The sequence below is a fragment of the Watersipora subatra genome, chromosome 11 (assembly GCF_963576615.1).
Source record: "Watersipora subatra chromosome 11, tzWatSuba1.1, whole genome shotgun sequence".
Classification (NCBI taxonomy): domain Eukaryota; kingdom Metazoa; phylum Bryozoa; class Gymnolaemata; order Cheilostomatida; family Watersiporidae; genus Watersipora; species Watersipora subatra.
The window spans coordinates 42,763,456-42,784,063 of NC_088718.1; the positions used below are offsets into that span (position 1 = coordinate 42,763,456).

The 20,608-nt window shown below is 36.0% G+C and overlaps 1 protein-coding gene across 1 annotated transcript; it reads right to left on the reverse strand.

Moving 5' to 3' along the window:
* Positions 1 to 1,603: 1,603 nt before the first annotated feature.
* Positions 1,604 to 17,483, reverse strand: LOC137408088 (alpha-amylase B-like). The gene is made up of 6 exons (XM_068094482.1): positions 17,349 to 17,483; positions 13,163 to 13,370; positions 12,366 to 12,538; positions 9,412 to 9,610; positions 3,316 to 3,490; positions 1,604 to 1,715 (listed from the first exon to the last, which is right to left on the reverse strand). The coding sequence occupies exons 1-6, from the start codon at positions 17,466 to 17,468 to the stop codon at positions 1,604 to 1,606; spliced, it is 987 nt and encodes a 328-aa protein (XP_067950583.1). The 5' UTR covers positions 17,469 to 17,483.
* Between the last annotated feature and the right edge of the window lie 3,125 nt (positions 17,484 to 20,608).

The window sequence follows — 20,608 nt, forward strand, 5'->3', positions numbered from 1 at the left end:
TTGAATGCAATAAATCTACTAATTTACCTCTAACATCTCTTAATAAATGTGCGTCAAAAAATCAAGAAACACCTCTACCCGTTGATATCTATTGCTTGCAGTTGACCTGCAGTGATGTTATAGCCTGTGTCCTTCTTTGCAATTTGTTGTCATTTTCAATTTTTATTTTATTCTAAATTTGAAAACATATTCGTATTTTAAATCTGCATTTAACATTGTTGAGTAAAAGCTCATTGCACTCACTGATATGTTTGCTACATTTTGCAGCCAAAATTAGCTTTTTATGTGCAATAGAGGTAGAGTTATGAGCATCGATCTATTGTGAGCCGTGTTAAGATAGCTGCAAGGATGCTTTTAAACAACATGCTATAAATTTGTATATTTATAAGTTATACAACAATAATCTAGGGAATGATACAAATATATATTCATGAACAAGTGACATAAACCAACGATACTTATATTACATGCAGAAACAAAAGTTAACGTTTTTAAAACAAAAGTATTTCCATCGTTTACTCGGATAGCTGCATTCTGATTGATGCTTTCGATAGAACGAACATCCTCTAGTTGTCCAATACTTTCCACAATATCTTTTATTATTATAAAGAAGATATAACTATATACTGAACTCGTCAATATTAGTGTTCAACAACCAACTTTTTGGCAAAGCAGAACTTTCACATGTTGCATTTATCACTAATGCAACGAATAAAGGTTTTTCTCACAAAAAACGTAATCTTTGGTCCAAAAGTTTCTAACCGGTTTTATATGCAGGTCTTCCAAAGTATTAGGACCTTGTTAAAAAAAACTACTATTAGCCTGAGACAGCTTATAGTTATTTCTATGACGTTGCCCTGTAGGTTCATCTAGCATCGTAAATTTAGCCGGCTTTTTATATATGTAGGCTAATGCGAAGTAGGAAGACCGCGTTACACAGAAAGCTACCACTAGCCTGAGGCTAGTGGTAGCTACCAGGCAAGCTACCACGAGCCTGGAAATTGATTATTTCCATAGTGTTGCTTTAAAAATTTTAACAAAAAAAACGCAAAGCTTCGGAATTGGACAACGAGAGAATTAATTGTTATTGATATATAAAATTCATTATTAATACAATTTTGTGGACACTTTTCTACTGATCAGTTGATATTATGGGCACATAAAGATCAAATAATGTCAAAGTGCCTTTCAAATGGAGGTGGCATACAATTGGAGAGTGGCGGTCTATTTTTCAACTCTTCTCTTAGGGTGGCAGTCAATTGGAGGTGGCGTGCAATTAGAGGTTTTACGGTAATATACATTACGCATATTACATACTATATATAATTATCATAATGTATTATTATGAGCATATTGTTATGTTAACAGTTTGAAAGTATGAAATAAAATAAAATTAAAATTCTTTGCATATCTGGTCATCAATAAAGCATGATCACTGTAAGATTTAGCTTATGCTGAGTATATCATTATAGCTTATATTGTTGACTTACGTGACACAGAATTTCCATGCAAATAAAACTAGGTTTATCTGTTTCAAGAGCTGAAAATGTTACCTCTCATAAAAATGCATTAAATCAAAAGACGTGAAGGTTAAAATACTGTTCTAACTAAACTCACCAAGATGGAAAGCTGTTATTGGGTTCTGAGACGATCCATCTATGAATAGTTTAGCCTTAGAGTCAGATTCAACAGTTATGGTCATCCCTGTACACTTTCTATAAAACATTAAAAAGAAAAAAATTACATGGTAGGAATACAAAAAACTTTTTATAAAGTTTAACAAAAACCAAAAACAATTATAACACTGCTGAGCGAAGCTGTGGAAATAAAACCGAAACATAGTCAAACTTTTGAACTTGACTAAAACCCAAGTTCTTAAACAGTTTAAGATATGCTGTAGTACATGTAAAACAAGTATTTTCAAAAATCTGGTTGATAACTGTACAAATCTACAAGATAAAAAAATGTTGACAATATATTCTTTAGAACACCTTTTATTGCCTATATATGTACTCTCTACTTTAACTGAAATAAAAAATCTTGCTCAATAGGATAATTTTTCTATAATGCATTTCTGGCAAGTTTTTTAAAAAAACTTGAACTTTACATTGACATAGTGTTTTCATAAAACAAATAGTTATTAATTTTTAATATATTAAAAAATTAAGTAAGACTTAATTACAAATTTTCCTAACAGTCACTTGAGACATGCAGAATCATTGAGCCGATATTACTAGAACTAATGCCATGTAAAGCTCTCTTTTGACAGTCTAAAAATTTGCTTTAGCAAAGGATTTTAGGTCAGGTCAAATCATACATCCCTAGCATATTTATGAATAATTAATTTTTTTTTTCAAATATCAGTTCAATTTTCACTACTTTTCAGTATTTATCAAAACCATTTTGCGGTGAAGGCGAGTCATCAGTGACCAATACAGCACTTTTATCACAATGACCTTGCACCAAAATTAATCTAGCTTATTTGAAAAAAATTCAACACTAGACTGATAGCTGATGAAAACTTACATGTGCTACCAACACCTGGCATTTCATAAAATTTTATTAGAGAGGACAGAAGTTATTAAAAGGAAGAGTGGTTTGCCTAAAGGTACCACCAGACGTAAAGATTTTTTTATTGGTTCTGACAAAAATTACAAAATGAATGAAAAACACAGAACTATTTGACCAAAATCCACAAAATTGCCAGAGCTGTGCATGCACACTGAAATCGTTGATGAAACGTTTTTAATTAGCTAAACAAATTATTAGCGAATAAGATTCTAGAAGCTTTTGCAATTGGTATAGTCCAAGAAACATATAACGACACACAATAAAAGTACCATTGCAATTCAACATAGTACATACGATGCAACTGCTTAGATTGCACTATTGTTGGTTTTTTATCGTTTAGACACTATGGCTACAAATTGTTTCGTTTTTAATAATAGCAACTTTTGTTTAATAGCAAAATTTCCGTTGTAGAAAGAGTTGCCATATTTAGCCCAACGTAGTCAGTTGCATCATATTTACTATGGCAAATTGCGTTGGTATTTTTCTTGCGTGTCCCGTTATGTGCTTCAAACTATATAAATTGAAAAAATTGCTAGATTCATGCTTGTTAATAATTTGTTCAGCCAATTAAAGCATTGCGTCGACGATTTCGGTTTGTATGCACAGCGCTGACAATTCTGTTCATTTTGTGATTTCAGTCAAAACCAACGGAAAAATTGTTACGTGTGGCCATACCTTAGGGCTCTGTAAGATTCATCAAAATTGAGTATGTGATGCTACCTCCGTGAATGTTTATATACCAACCCATTAAGCAGATCTCCACTGATGATATCACAGTAATGCCCAGCAGGAAGTCCAGTAGTAACAGAAGTTTGCATAATGCCGTCATAATTATTAAATGCTATGAATGCAACGCTGCCACGACTATAGGCTATTTGGTTGTTTCCATTTGACCACCAGTTCTCTACTGGAGTGTTGCCTAGAATAAATAATAATAACTGTTATTATAATCCGACAGAACAAATTGAAATGCTTGCCAACTCATCCCCTAGTTCACCTCTCATTCACCATTCACCTACCATATCATTATTCCTAAAGAAACTCACGTATTCTTTTGCTCACAAAATCAGCCCATTTCCTCAGCATCTCATAAATCTGATTGATTCTCAGCTCAAACTGCAACTCACCTGTAAAGCTACTCATCATTCACTAGTTTACTAACCTGAACCCTACCTTTTCAATCACTACCACATCCGCTCGTTTTTCTCTCAACTTACTCCTCATGCATTTGTGTACTTTCTTCTTCTCTTAACAACTAACTCACCTTTTTTATCACTCTCACTCAATTCTTTAACTACTTGCTAACTCACCTACTAACCTGTTTTCCTACTCTCACTCACTACTCAACTCATTTTCCTGGTCAATTCAATCACACTCTCACTCACTACGCAAGTCATTTTCCTGGTCAATTCAATCACACTCTCACTCACTACCCAACTCATTTTCCTGATCAATTCAATCACACTCTCACTCACTACGCAACTCATTTTCCTGGTCAATTCAATCACACTCTCACTCACTACCCAACTCGTTTTCCTGGTCAATTCAATCACACTCTCACTCACTAGCCAACTCATTTTCCTGGTCAATTCAATCACACTCTCACTCACTACCCAACTCGTTTTCCTGGTCAATTCAATCACACTCTCACTCACTAGCCAACTCATTTTCCTGGTCAATTCAATCACACTCTCACTCACTACCCAACTCGTTGTCCTGGTCAATTCAATCACACTCTCACTCACTAGCCAACTCATTTTCCTGGTGTTATGTTTCTGCACAGAAGCAATCAAATAGAGTATTAAATTAGAGAAATGTGGTTTATTGCACACTCCAGAGACAACTGATTTGATAACAGAAAACCCAAGTATTTATATGTTTGGTCATAGAAAAGCTTTGTAAAAAAGCTACAAGCATTATTAATAGCTACAGTACTATATAATATTAGCTTGTATAAAGCTTTAGCTAATAAGCATAATGTTTGTTGGCAAAGTACCAATAATACTTGGCACTTGCATGACACCTCCTCACTAAGCTAAAGGTTTTTTCTGGTTCTCTTAGACCTTCGGGGTTTGTCTCTGCTATACTCATCTCCATCAGGTAGACGAGGGTTGCGTGGTCTTCTTCTAGACGGAGGTTGCTCTGTTACAGTTGTAGGGGCTGGTAGTTGCAGTTTTGTCTCCTCTGTTATATCAGGTTTATCTCCAGGGTCTTGATCTTCTTCTGTTGAGTATCTTGGTCTGAGTTGTTCAACATGTCTTCTCCAAGTAGGTCCCTTTGGTACCACTTTGACATTGAGACTACGAGCTCCATATATCTTAGTAACAATGGCTGGAACCCATCTAGGTTGTCTGTTGCGTCTAGGTCCATGATACAAGGCATAGCATGGTGCTCCCAGATTGTAGCTGTGTATCTTGCTAACTGTCTTTTCTGCAGATCGGTTGACTTCTCTGGATTGATGAAACTGTGCTATGTGTGCGGGTGATGGCAATAGGGTGTCAATCTTGCATCTCATCTGTCTTCCATTCAGCAGCTGACTGGGAGAGTATCCTGTAGGAAGTGGTGTCCTTCTATAGTGCATCAGGAACTGTTGTAGTGCAGATTTAGGTGAGAGTGACGATTTCTTCATGGCTTGTTTGAAGGATTGTACTAGTCTTTCAGCTGCGCCATTTGTTGCTGGATGGTAGGGTGCTCCAGTGAGGTGAACAATGCTTCTCTCTTGACACCACTGCTGAAACTCTCCTGAGGTGAAGCTGGTAGCATTGTCAGTGACTATGGCGTGAGGGTATCCAAAGTGTGCGAATATCTCCTCTAAGATGTCTGTGGTAGCTCTGGTAGAAGTAGATGAAGTCCTGTGTATGCATGGATACTTTGAGTAGGCATCTATCATCACTAGCCATTGGCTGCCCATGAAGTTCACTGCATGATCTAAGTGAAGACGACTCCATGGCTTCTCAGGTAGCATCCAGGGATGTATAGGATACTTCTGTGGAAGCTTCTGGTGTTCCGCACAGGCAGTGCACTGTCGGCTTGTCTCCTCTATATCAGAGTCAATGCGAGGCCAATAGACAGCAGTTCGAGCTAGCTTCTTCATTCTTTCCATTCCAAAGTGTCCAAGGTGAAGGATCTTTAATACTTCCTGTTGTAACTTGACAGGAATGACTACTCTGTTGCCATATAGAAGACAACCTTCAGTGATAGAAAGTGAATCTGAGATCTTGTGGAAGAGTGACAGCTGAGTCTCCTTCATCTCTTTGTTACCAGGCCATCCTTCTGCTGTGTAGCGCATTACTGTGGCTAGTGTTGGGTCTTTCTTTGTCTCCTTTGCTAGAACATTGTAGTCTGTAGAGTTGAGCTGTTGTCCAATAGTGTGAATAGTGCATACTGTATCAACATCCTCCTCATCTTCTCTTGCATCAAACTCTTTATCAGGTCCAACTGGCAGTCTTGAGAGGACATCTGCATTTTGATGATGCTGGGTAGATCTGTATTCTATGGTGTAGTCATACTGATTTAGTACCAGTGCCCATCTTGCTAGTCTGTTGGCTGCTAGAGCTGGAACTCCTTTGGTAGGTCCTAGAAGTGTGAGAAGAGGTCTGTGGTCAGTTACCAAGATAAACCGTCGACCATACAGGTACTGGTGATACTTCTTTAGAGCAAATATGATTGAGAGAGCTTCTTTTTGTATTTGTCCATATTTCCTCTGTGTGCTGGTCAGTGTTTTTGAAACATTGGCTATTGGTCTCTCACTTCCATCAGGATAACGATGAAATAGTACAGCTCCCAGTCCAGTTTCTGAAGCATCATATGAGATTCCAATGTCAAGATCTGGGTTGAAGTGTGCTAAGACACTATCAGTTGATAGCATATCTTTCAGTTTGTTGAAGCTCTTTTCTTGTTCAGTGCCCCACTTCCAGGTCTCTCCTTTGCGTGCCAGTTTATGCAATGGTCCTGTGAGTTGTGACAGATTGGGTATGAACTTGCTGTAGAATTGTGTAGCTCCTAAGAAAGATCTTAGCTGAGTTAAGTCTGTTGGGACTGGCATCTGTTGTACTGCATCTGCCTTCTTTCCTTTAGTGATTCCCTTTGAAGTGAGTTTGTGTCCCAGATACTCTACTGTCGGTTGAGCAAAACAGCACTTGTCTTTTCTACATCTGAGCCCTCTTTCTTCTAATCTTTGAAGAAGTCGACGTAAGTTTTGTAGATGGCTCTCTGCATTGGCTCCACTCACTAGTATATCATCTAGGTATACTGCTACTCCTGGGAGGTCTTGTGTCAGTTGCTCCATGATTTCTTGAAAATACCCTGGTGCTGAGCTTATGCCAAAGGGCAACCTCTTCTGTAGTAGTACTCCTCGGTGTGTTGATAGTGCTAGTCGTCGTTGACTTTCTGGTGCCAACAATATTTGATTGTAGGCATCTGCTAAATCAATCTTTGTGTAGCAATAGCCTCCACCTAGTTTTCTGATTAGATCTTCTGGTAGTGGGATAGGTTTCCTATGTGTTTCTAGCTGATTATTGATAGTCTTGGAGTAGTCTCCACATACTCTGATCTTCCCTGCAGCTTGACCTGTTGTAGATTTGCGTACAGGTACAACTGGTGTTCCATACTGGTTGAATTGAGTTGGTTCCCATATGCCTTTAGCTACACCTGCTTCGTATGCTTGGTTGAGCTCTTCTGTCAAGACAATAGGAACTGGTCTGGGTCGGCAGAAGACTGGCTTTGTTGAAGGTTTGAAGTTTATCTCTAGTTCAAAGTTCTTGAGACATCCTAGCTCGTCTTTGAATATTTCTGGAAATTCTTTGCACATCTCCTTACACTTGATTTGTAACCTCCCATCTGGCTGGTTCTCTGTGATTGTTGATACAAGGTTCTGTTGTAGCTTGTCATCAATAGAGATGCCTAGTTGCTGTATAGCAGTTCTTCCTAGTAGGTTGAGATCTTGTACAGCACTAATCACAAATGGTAGTCTGACTTCTTTCTGTGCATCCAATTGGGCAGTTAGCTCACATCTGCCAAGCGTCTCTATGAGATGTCCTGAGGCTGATTTGTAGTTAACTGTAGTAGGTTTTAGGTTTGGCTTTCCTAGCTTCTCCCATATTGATTTACAGATGAAGTTGTCACAAGCTCCAGTGTCCAGTTCAAGTGTGAAGTTGTCTCCCTCCAGTTTGATGTTTTCAGCAAGTTTCACCATCTTGGTTGATGTGCATTCTATCATCTTTACTGGTTTTCCTGCTGCAGATGATTTCTTTTTCTTGCATGCTCTTTCTATGTGACCTTGTTTAGAACAAAAGTTGCAGGTGGCTGCTTTGAATCTGCAGTCATCCGCTGTATGGTTAGTTCGGTCACATCTGTAGCATAGCTTTCCTTCCTTCTGCTTGTCAGGTATAGAGTTGTTTTTCTGGAGTGGTTTGTATCTTGATTTCTGTTGAGCAACCTTGTTGACTTTAGACGAGTTTCCATAAACTGTCTCTTTGGCAACTTTAGCTGCTTCTTCTGTTTCCTGTGCTACCTGTATAGCTTTGTTGAAGTTGAGTTCATTGTCCTTGACCTTGAAGAGAGATTTGAGAACTGCTTCATTGTTTACAGAGCAGATAAATCTTGTTCTGAGAGCCTCATCTAATGGATCTGTAATGTCTATGAAGGCACATGTAGTTGCATCTTGACGAATTCTGGCAGCTAACTCTTGAATAGTTTCTCCAGGTTTCCTCTGCATGTCACTCCAATACTTGTAACGCTCTCTAACAATGAAGCGCTTAGGGTCATACTGGTCTTTGAGAAATTCCAGTATTTCATCCATGTTGAGGTCGTTGATCTGCTTGGGTGTTGAAAGCTGAGCTGCCATATTACTAAGCTGCTTGTAGAGTGTAGGCTGTTGGTTGGTGAGAAAAGTGCCAGCAATCTTGTCTTGATGAATAGAATTTGCTGCAATGAAGGTGTTGAATCTGTCTATGTAATCTGTTAGTAGCTCTGCTGTTGGGTCAAAACCTGGGAAGGCTGGAACAGCGGTTGCAGCTGTTTCTTGTTTCCGTTGTAGGTTTTGTAGTAGTAGCTCCATCAGTTTCTTATTCTCCTCCATTCTTTCATCTTGCTGACGTCTGTATTCCTCTTGTTGCTGCTTGAACTCCTCATGCTGCTGTTGTCTATGCTCTTCTTGCTGACGTCTGTATTCCTCTTGCTGCTGTCTCTGGTCCTCCTGCTGCTTCTGCATTAGCTTGATCAGGTCTGCTACTTCTGCCATTGTAGTGGTGCAATTTTGAACAGTTACTCTTGTAATAAACTAGAACTCTTTGTATCGATTTTATCAATGATAAAATCTGAACAAAACTCTTTGTAACTGTTCAAAAGAGAAATCCTTGTCGCCAATTAGCTTCTGTTATGTTTCTGCACAGAAGCAATCAAATAGAGTATTAAATTAGAGAAATGTGGTTTATTGCACACTCCAGAGACAACTGATTTGATAACAGAAAACCCAAGTATTTATATGTTTGGTCATAGAAAAGCTTTGTAAAAAAGCTACAAGCATTATTAATAGCTACAGTACTATATAATATTAGCTTGTATAAAGCTTTAGCTAATAAGCATAATGTTTGTTGGCAAAGTACCAATAATACTTGGCACTTGCATGACACCTGGTCAATTCAATCACACTCTCACTCACTACCCAACTCGTTTTCCTGGTCAATTCAATCACACTCTCACTCACTTGTTTTTTTACCACCTCACCCATCCTTCTGCTATTCTTCATATTTACACCCAAGTTACTCCTCTCTACACTTTTCATCTCATTGATGCCTGTCATAGCCTGTTTTACAATTGTACTGTACCGCAAGGTTGTACCTGCTTGGTTTCGCCATTCAACCATGTTGGTGATTTGCCTCCATCTGTGCTCACAAATCCAGCCATTTCCACAGAGACCAGCTTGATTGGGGCTTGTGTGGGGAGGACCTGCCCAGTCGTTCGTAAAGTCGTAGCTGCTCATGATTCTCGGTACACCATATGGCCAGGACAGCATGAATGCAGTAGCCATCTTGTATTCCTTTAAGCAAATTATCAAATGTTGTGGCCTCATTAGCTCATCCGCCTTCCATAGTTTTATTAATGCTAGTATACTGGCAGTCCTGTGCACATTGAAAGATTGTCATATAGAATAGCTATATGCATAATCAATTTTGAATGTGAAATGGTGGCGCAGATGTTTAGGCACATTTAAGTGGAATTTTTATGAGCTAATTTGAGCAACAAGAAAACTTAAAGAGATCAACCAGGTACTTGGAATTTGTACCTTATAAACAAAACGGTAAAGTGTGGTTTGCTCTCCCTGTATCGGTACACCTATACACTGTTGGTACATATGTATACATGTGGCTGGAGGCTTCGGTGCATGTGGATACATATGTTTCGTACACTCATGTATATGCAATAGGTGTATACAGTGGCGAGCCACTGTATACACATATTGTGTGTAGCATAAGGCTGAGCAATGGACTCATTCATATGTACCAGTACAGGTTTGGGAAATGTGTCCAAAAAGTGTCAGGACAGTGTACCAGATTTGTATAGGTTCAGGGTGGACAATAACCGCTTTTGCTTAGGTGACATGTGTCTGACACCTGTCGAACACCTGAATACACATGTCTGTACAGGGAGAGAAAACCATTGTTTACCAACAGAACAATATGTTCTGTATATGTATAAAAATATGTTCTCTATGTATAAAACCAGTAATGAGATCAGATCTGTTAGTGGTAGAGCAAAAGGTGAATGATGTATGAGTGATTCACTAGTGTTACATGCCCCGAATTTTGGAGCTTCGAAGTTGTGGTTTTGATTGTAGGAATGAGGAGGACAAATTTACATGATACACAGGAGTGGTTGCACAATTCGAAATTATTCCTGACGAGTTTACCTGCTACGAAGATACTGTCGTACAACTCGGCAATTTCTATATTAGTCTGTTGCGTTTTTATCTACAACGAGGCACATAACTGACATTGCAGCTGACACTCCTAAAATGTGTCTATGATCAAATGTCAATTTCAAAACGTGTGAGAAACTTTTCTTTCAAATTGGGAATTAATAATTTTTATTTCGAAGATAAAATTTTTAAAACGCGTGCATTAAAAACAGAGCTGCGTAGAAATTATGCAAGGACGTCACTAAAGAAGACGATAAAAATCCAACCTTCGATCGCAAAGATTTGTGCAATAAGACGAATATTGATGTTTACATCATACGAAGTACTTCGTTGTTGATATGATGTTTTTAAAAATACCCCCCTTGAAACGAAGGTTTGAATTGCTTTGAATACTTACAGATTTGACATTTTAAACCATTTACACTCTACGAAGATGAAAAATATGACAAAACTTCGTAGCGTGTAACACTAGTGATTGATATTACAGCGTTTTGTTTAAGAAAAAGGGCAGAGAAGGAAAGGCTAATAATAGTAATATAAGATAATAACCTTCAAAAGATATTCAAAGTCAGGATACGAAATTTAGTACTCATCAAAAAAGAAACAACAAACTGTCAAATTATTATCCCAGGAGACACCAGAGTAGAGAGCAAATATGAAAATAAGGAGAAGTATAAAGAACAGCGTTTTGAGCTTCGAAGGCTGTGGAATGTCCAACCAAAACTGTTTCCTCTAGAAGTGATGGGAGCGCTAGGGACAATATCCATTCAGCTTATCTCATATCTTGCTGAGGTCAGCTCTAAATTGTTTGTTGAAACAATTTAGATAACAACTCTGCTAGAAGCTGTCCAGATTCTAAGGAAGACACTTCATTAGAAAAAATCATTAAAATGATAACCCTTTGGCTTTAAGCAAAGGCCTGGACTCACTTACTACCAACTACTTGGTTGTAAAGGCAGTTTCTATATAATAATAACAATTGTTATTATTGTTATGTTTTATTATTGTATTATTATAGCAATAATAATAATTGTTATTTATTGTTATAACAACAGTACCAACAATATTTTAATTGAATTGAACAAATTTTGAAGTGTGAAGAATAGTCGACAATTTAAAGCTTGTCAATAAAACTGTTGTAACTTGTCAGACAGTTGAAGTCAGTTGAAGTCAGTAGGATCACAAAGCATGATTTGGGCCAGTTGCAAAGTTTTAAAGTGATTTGATATATTGTACTGGATGTCGGGCCAATACTTTACACTTCTTGTAAATATTTTATTAAATGTTTGTATATATATTTTATATGTCTGTAAATATTTTATTATATGTGTTGTCCTTTTTTATCATAGCCTTGTTACTCGTTATGCATGTCATGTCAATGCATTGGGGGCCTAATTATTCACATTGTTAGCCGGTGTTTTTACTCGGTACCGTTAGCCGGAACAGGCAATTTTATTGTATATAAGGGAGCAACGCTTACTTAGTGGAGTAGAACAAATGGCCGTACGCTCCTCGGCTAGTGAATTTCCTTCGCTAATTAAACATTGAGCGAAATCACATGCAATTTATTTCCGTAGGAAATAGACTAGATCGTACCAAGTAAAGGCCGGCAAATTCCTTTACAATATGCATATTTTTTTAGTCTTGTTTTTAAAAAAATAATAAATTTCTACACAATGGCATATCTATGTTAAGTGTTATTAAGTGCTCAAAAACTGTTTTCTATTATCTTTAAAAGTTGAGAAACAATTTGTTTAATATCTATTTGAAGTGAAAGAGGCCAGTAAGACAATTTTTTTAAAGTGTTGTGTACATGTAAGGACATGTGTAATATGTGAAAATGTAATATTACACATATTTAGGATATTCTGCTTACCCGAGATTTTTTGAAAGTAATGGACTGCCCATCACCAGGTGCTTCTCTTTGTTTGTTGTGGTTATCAACAAATACCAAAGCATCTTCATTTGATAACATCATCCATGATTGCACATTTGATAAATTGTTCAAAGTTAAATGTCCTGCCAGAAATGTCTCTGCCATCTTTTTACCTTAAAAAAGTTGAATATATCAACTGTTAAAACACTTTTAAGGGTCAGGAGTAGTGTCAAAAATTCACACACATTAATCTATGCTACCAGGATTGTTGGCATAGTGAGCAGCTTGTTATGTTTTTGTTACCAAAAAGAAACTCTGTAACTCTTCCAAGGCCACTGTAGTCGTTCGAAGTGATGGCATCACTATTTGAGTAGCTGATGACATCCTGGAAAACGAATGGAGTTTCACCACTTTTTGTTTGTTTAGTCGCTTGTAGTACTGCATCTAGATCTCCAGGCCAAATATGTTTAGCAGCGTCTATCCTATAGCCTGAAATTTTTAATAATTAATAAATTTCTTAATAAATTATTGCTATATTTTTGGGTAAATATTGCATATTAAATGCTCTTGAAACATGAACAGACTTTTCTTGATTACTGTAACTTCTAAATAAAGAAGTGTTCAGACAGTAAGAACAGATTTACTAGCCGTTCATGTTGGTAAGACTTACAGAAGGTAAGAGTTGAGCTGTCATAGTTTTTTAACAGAAACTGTCAAAATGTTTGGACAAAATTAAAAAATATTATTGATAATATGGAAATTATCTAGGTGGCAACAAGTAATAAAATAACACTTACCATCAGCTCCTATGTCTAATATGTCATCAAAGTAATCTACAATCTTCTGTCGGACATAGGGGCTGCCACCTTCCAAGTCGAGCAAACCCAATAGATCACAGTTTCGTACCTCATTTGGATCATCGTAGTTTTCAATGTTACCGCTTGCACTCTTGCATCTTCTACCAAAGTCGTTAGGGCGATAAGGTACTCCTCTAAAGTGTTTTCCCTAAAGACGACAATATAAAGTAAGTCGTTAGGGCCATAAGGTACTCCTCTAAAGTGTTTTCCCTAAAGACGACAATATAGAGTAAGTCGTTAGGTTCATAAGGTACTCCACTAAAGTATTTTCCCTAAAGACGACAATTACTAGTAACCCAACTAACAATTTTACGTTCCCAGAACGTTCCAGGGATGTTCCAAAAAGTCCCAGAAACGTTTCATCGTAACGTTGTCACAAGATTATTTGTAGACACATTTTCAATGTTTCAGAAACGTTGTGGGAAATACATTGCTAGAACGTAACTCTCACAACGTTCCAGCAATGTTGTGGGAAATACTTTGCTGGAACGTATTTCCCATAAAGTCCCAGCAACGTTGTAGGAAATACATTGCTGGAATGTATTTCCCACACCATCCCAGAAACGTTGCGGTAAATACATTGCTGGAATGTTAGCAAATGATCTCGCATAACATTCCCACAATATTGGGAGAACATTGCGTAATATTCCACATAGGGATTTTCCAACTTATTAGTATATAGTAGTCTTCCTAGGTATTACACATCGCTTTCCTTTTGGCATTGATTCGTTGAGCTGAAACAAAATTTAAAGGCAGAAAAGTTGTTGACACATTGGGCATTGAGTTCGCTCCACGAAAGTAATGATTTTATACTTGTTAGCTAGTCAGACGTAGCTTTAATCTTTCGTAAAATAGACTAGCACATAACACTTGAAACCAACCGTACTTGTGGCGGTGTGATCAGTTGCAATGAACTCACACTGTCGCGTCATGGTATGACACTTTACTGCACCCAGAAAGCTTAATGGACCCTAGTCATTTTTGCGATACGTCTAATGAAGTGCGAAAATTGAAATTTGTAGTGACTTTTCAATTCATTTACATAAATCATTCAAAATTATCATTATTGTTTTCATTATTTTCTTTGTTTCTATATCTGTAATAAAAAATCTATAAAATCTTTAATTTGCATCATTTTAAATAATTTTTTGTTATGAAAGGGTGACAACTTCCAAAAATTAAATCATGCTCTTTTTGTACCATTTTAGCTAGAAAGTTAGAGGAAAAGGTTTGCTAACGTTATTATAACGTTGTTACAAAACATTGTTATTGAATGTCTCAGCAATGTTACAGGATTGCTACTTTGAAATGTTTGGGTGTAAACATTCACATATTGTTTTCTAATATATTCGGAACAGTATGGCGTTTCACCATTATGAAACATTGAGCAGATGATCTGGTGCAAAATTCCTACGACATGGGAAAATATGTTAAGAATATTCCACAAGCATCCCTTCCATGATGTTGCCTCAAATATATTAGCTAACATCCCAGGAACGTTTTCGTCCAGAATATTAATTGGGTGTAACTGTGTAGACAATTTCTAACATTTTGATGTTTCACAGAATGATCCTCTAATGAATTGCGTACAACGTCACTATAATGTACCGAGCATAACCGTCGACAATATTTTTTCCTTAAGCTATACAAAATTCCACCAACATTACATCTCCAAAGCAACCTAAATATATGAATGTTAACACTCAAACATTCAAAAGTAACATTCCTGAAACATTGCTGAGACAATTATTTAAATGTAAATTTGATGTCACCCAATAATATTCCAGTTACATTTCAAACCAATGTTACATGAATGTTTGCACTCGAACATTCCAGAGTAACGTTCCTGGGACATTCCTGGAACATTCATTTGAAGTTAAATATGAGGTCACACCATAATATTCCAACTGCATTGCAAGCCAATGTTATATGAATGTTAACGCTCGAACATTCCAAAGTAACGTTTCTGGGACATTTCTGGAACATTCATTTGAATGTAAATATGATGTCACACCATAATATTCCAACTACATTGCAAGCCAATGTTATATGAATATTAACATTTGAACATTCCAGAGTAACGTTCTTGGGACATTCCTGGAACATTCATTTGAAGTTAAATATGATGTCACACCATAATATTCTAGTTAGATTGCCAGCCAATGTTATATTAATGTTAACACTCAAACATTCAAACGTAACATTCCTGAAACATTGCTAACAAATTCATTTGAAGTTAAATATGGTGTCACACCATAATATTCTAGTTACATTGCAAACCAATAATATATGATTGTTAACCTTTGAACATTCAAAAGTAACATTTCTGTAACATTGCTAGGACATTCATTTGAAAGTACAATTGATGTAACACCATAATGTTCTAACTACATTGCAAGCCAATGTTATATGAATGTTAACGCTTGAACATTCCAAAGTAACGTTCCTGAAACATTGCTACAAAATTCATTTAAAGTTAAATATGGTGTCACATCATAAAATTCTAGTTACATTGCAAGCCAATGTTATGTGAATGTTAACCCTCGAACATTCAAAAGTAACATTTCTGTAACATTGCTAGGACATTCATTTGAAAGTACAATTGATGTAACACCATAATGTTCTAACTACATTGCAAGCCAAAGTTATATGAACATTAACCCTCGAACATTCAAAAGTAACATTCCTGAAACATTGCTGGGACGATTATTTGAATGTAAATATGATGTCACACCATAATATTCCAACTACATTGCAAGCCAATGTTATATGAATGTTAACACTCGAACATTCCAGAGTAACGTTCTTGGGACATTCCTGGAACATTCATTTGAAGTTAAATATGATGTCACACCATACTATTCTAGTTACATTGCAAGCCAATGTTACATGAATGTTTGCACTTGAACATTCCAGAGTAACGTTCCTGGGACCTTCCTGGGACATTCATTAATAATGTTCTCTAACGACGTTATGATAACGTTAGCAAAGTATATTCCTGTAACATTCTGCTGAACGTTATGATAATATTTTTGCACAACATTCTATGCAACGTTCCTGCGACATTGTTGGAACATAATTCTACAATGATCATTAAATAACGTTTGTAGAACGTTATGACAATGTTTGTTTGGAACGTTATTTCAGCGTAACGTTACGGAACATCCCAGGAATGTCGTTGTTAGTTGGGAAGTCGTTAGGTTCGTAAGGTACTACACTAAAATATTTTCCCTAAAGATGACAATAAACAGTAAGTCGTTAGGTTCGTAAGGTACTTCACTAAAATATTTTCCCTAAAGACGACAATAAATAGTAAGTCGTTAGGTTCGCAAGGTACTTCACTAAAGTATTTTCCCTAAAGACAAAAATATAGAGCAAATCGTTAGGTCCATAAGGTACGCAACAAAAGTATCTTCTTCAAAGACAACAATAAAAAGTGCCGTAAAGCATCCTCAAAACGAGTAGTAATTCTTGAACTTCACATGATCGTTCTATCAATCTAAAAACTGAGTGTAACAAAGATATATTTGTGATTTTACGTGTATATGGTGTCTGATGGTCATAATTTAAAGCTTATCATTGCCAAAACTGTTAGTCATAGTTGTCTAAATCAGCCTTTGTTTGGCTAAAATAAAGCATTACAGTTTTCAGCCTGCTATTTTTAACATATGGTGAATCACTAACGTCCGAATGACTACAAGTCGCAATATGAGTTTAAAATGTAAGTTGGATCTGTCTGTACCAAACAAAAAAAAACAAAGGAGAACAATGAAATATTGTCAATAATACCTTTCGTCAGCTAAATGTCTAATTTGCTTATCAAAAGCTGCTTTAAAACAACTTTCAAACATTAAAATAGAATTTTATGATAAATGATAAATATTAGAAATTTTTAACACCAAACTGCTCTATTTTAGAGTTCATTGTTGATTATGATTAAAATAAATCACATGAAACTCTAGCCAATTTTTATAAACTTGAGTAAGAACAGCTGTAAGAATGACAGGAATGACAGCATTAATTTAGCAGTAAAAAAGTTTACTAAGATGACTTGATGCTATATGAATAAAATCATAGTTGAACAGTAAATGCCAATGAATTTTATACAGTCAGCATGATCACTCACCTTACTATCATATTGACTTCCATCGCTGCCAAAACTTAAACCAGCATCAGCTGCCACCATGTGATTGATTACAGCATCTATGTAGATTTTCACACCCGCAGCATTGCATCTGGTCACCATGTCCTTGAACTCGGCTCGGTTTCCAGAAGCACTTCCCAATTTGTAACTGACTGGCTGGTACCTTTCCCACCATGGCCTGTTTGGGTTGGTAACCACTCTATGCTCATTCGGAGAAGACACCTACAGTAATGTCAATGTATTGAGTTTTTAAAATAAACTCGCACAAAAACTTCATAGATTCTGTCGGAAAGTATTGATTTTTTTATCATTCGCAATTTTTTTTGATGCATTAGGTGATTAGACTGCCAGGATGTTTCTAGATTAAAATCTATAAAATTTGAACATGGCTATTACTCTAAAAAAAACGTGTGAAATGATGTCCCTAGTTGTTTTCGTCCCGGTATTTGATATCGGCTATTGCGTTCAAGTTGAAACGTTATAAGTTGCTATTCCGTCAGTCTTTTACAAATATAGACCTCATCGCACTTTCAATAGACCTGAGCATTTAATCCGCAATCAAGTTTTATTAATTTTAAATCTTGAAACATCCTGGGAACTGGATCACCTAGACATCAAAAACAATTGCAAACAATATAAACAAAAACTATATATTTACATCAAATGTAACTATATAGTTTTTTTTGTTTATAAATATATATATATATATGTATATATATGTATATATATATGGGCGCAATAACACCGGCGCATAAAATGTGGCTTGCCCAAATACCAACAACAATCAACTCAGGTGAGTTGCAGAAAAGTGCGCTATTGGGAACAGCTAAGATCTTGAGGCGAGTGCTCAAACTCCCAGGTCTCTGGTAGAGGACCCGAGTTAGAGCAGAATTTACCACCCATACGGAGTATCCGGGGTGAGGAAACAATTTATATATATATATATATGTATATATATATATATATATATATATATATATATATATATATATATATATATATATATATATATATATATATATAAAACTATGTGTACTAAAAAACTACAAGTTTTGCTAAAACATTTTTTTTCTTAAAGTTTCGTGCGGTAGGCTTGCACTCTTCAGATAAAAAATCTGAAGAGTGCAAGCCTACCGTACGAAACTTTAAGTAATAAAATGTTTTAACAAAACTTGTAGTTTTTTAGTACACATAGTTTTATATCAGCTCTGTTTTTACTCAAAACATTGACCACTCTTTTTACTAATGTGTATAAATATAACTTATATATATACTAATAAACTATTTAAAAGCAATACTTATCTTTTTTTTCTCAGCTACTGTCAGTTTCATGACTTTCTCATTCATCAGGCTGTGTTGAAAAAATATTTTTTTCAACACAGCCTGATGAATGAGAAAGTAATAATGGACAAAAAGAAAGGGTACTGATGGTTGTTGAAAAAGTAGTTACAAAAGGTCAGAATTCTACAAAGGTAGAATTCCTTAGTTAGACTCACTCAACTTGTATTACCACCAGTCCATTGCCAATCAGCAAAGAAAAATCCCAAGATTTGCAGGTCCTCAAACAATTTTGTAAATTAGAGAATCAACCATTTTTTGAAAATCTTACAACCAGTGATATTGAGACAGCACTTGAGCTGCAGAATTCTTTAGTAGATGTTGAGTTGCAGGCGAAGCCTACATCTACTAAAGAATTCTCTGAATCAGCTGAGTTGTTGTTATTATTTTGAGTAGCGTGTTGTTGAACATTAGCATTTGATATTGTTGGTTGCTGTGAGGACCTTCTATTTCTCCTCCTCCGTAATAATTGGGAGACATGTGGACGGCCAATGCGACGACGTGGGATTCTGGGAGGTTGTATGTTCATGGTAGTTGTCAAGTTGTTTTGAAATGAAATTCAAAAGGTTAATTATGCAAAACAAAAGGTGGTATAAAAATCAGACCTAGTCTACTTCTATCTCAAACTTATGTTTTACAACAATAAAATTAATCTTAATTCAAGCTGTAGACCTAACCTACTGTACGTAATTTAACTAACAACAACAATAAAAAAGTATGTTTATTATATCTCTGAAATGCAATATTAAAAGTAAAACGGCAAACTGCCGTGTAATATACAGTTTGAAAGTTGGTTGTGTTGTGAATGTAGAATGGTTTTTACAGCGATATGTAACAGAAAGCAAGCATTTGCATTTACGCGTCTGTAAGTTTTATGCAAACTGGAGTGAAATAAACAAATATTCTTGTCATAAAGGGGCATTGTAGTTCCGCCCTAGCTTGTAGATAAGATGTAAAGAAATCTGGCTAATGTTCTAGATAAATTGAAAAACCTTCAGTAATTGGACAAAAACGTAGGCTGATAAACTGTGTACCACATTTTCGTACCTGTAAATCGGTCAACGCCTCAAACAGTCTACGTTAATTACACAAACCTTCGGCAATTAAACAATGCTATAGACTGGTGAAATGTCCATGTTGTCTTTGTAAAATGCTGGCGACTTAATATTTCTACTCTCTGTCGCACGGCTTTATCGGCGTTTCATATGCCGGTCTTAATTTTAATTACATTAGGCTTGTAAATTTTTTATTTTGATTTAAGGCCAAATTAATCTGTCTATCTATGTATAATCCGACCAGATGGGTTAGTTTCAGGGTTTTACGGTAACCTTTCCAAGACTTGGTAACATATTTAAAAAAGTTTATATGTGTTTTGTATCGTTATTATATTTAAACGACTCTACACAAAAATGGTTGAATTTGTTGATGAGATTTCAGTACAAGGGTTTGCGACGGCCGTTAATGAATAATTTTCAGAAGTTGTGTGCACATGTGCATTTATCATAAATCTCCTAACCAATCGCTTCGCTCGTGTTTGGTCGTGGGATTACTTTATTGCTTCTGCTTAAACTTAAAATTTAAAATAAGACAGATTGGCTAAACACATAAAATGCATTTCTAAACAAAAACATTCTTGCAAGGCTTTCAGCTAAACGTAGTAATAGCAGTTAGAGTGCTGGGAACCATGATATGCTGGTAAGAGTTTAAATGCAAAGAAAAGGGTACGTTATTTGCATAAGATTTAATGTTATGTAATACATATGTTATAGGTAGAACATATGCATTACATGTGATGTATATGACAAGAAATCTTTTGGAACATGTCACTACTAGAAGAGAATTTTCAATCATTTACAATTATGTTTCACAAGTTAAAAAGATAAACGCAATTTTTATTAATACCG

Excerpts from the sequence above, each read along its gene's own strand:
- LOC137408088 (XM_068094482.1), bottom strand. The coding sequence starts at position 17,468 with ATGGTGACCAGATGCAATGCTGCGGGTGTGAAAATCTACATAGATGCT. Across the intron at positions 13,371-17,348 it reads GAAGTCAATATGATAGTAAG|GGAAAACACTTTAGAGGAGT; the intron begins GTGAGTGATCAT and ends TGTCGTCTTTAG. Across the intron at positions 3,491-9,411 it reads TGAATGGCGAAACCAAGCAG|GCAACACTCCAGTAGAGAAC; the intron begins GTACAACCTTGC and ends TATTTATTCTAG.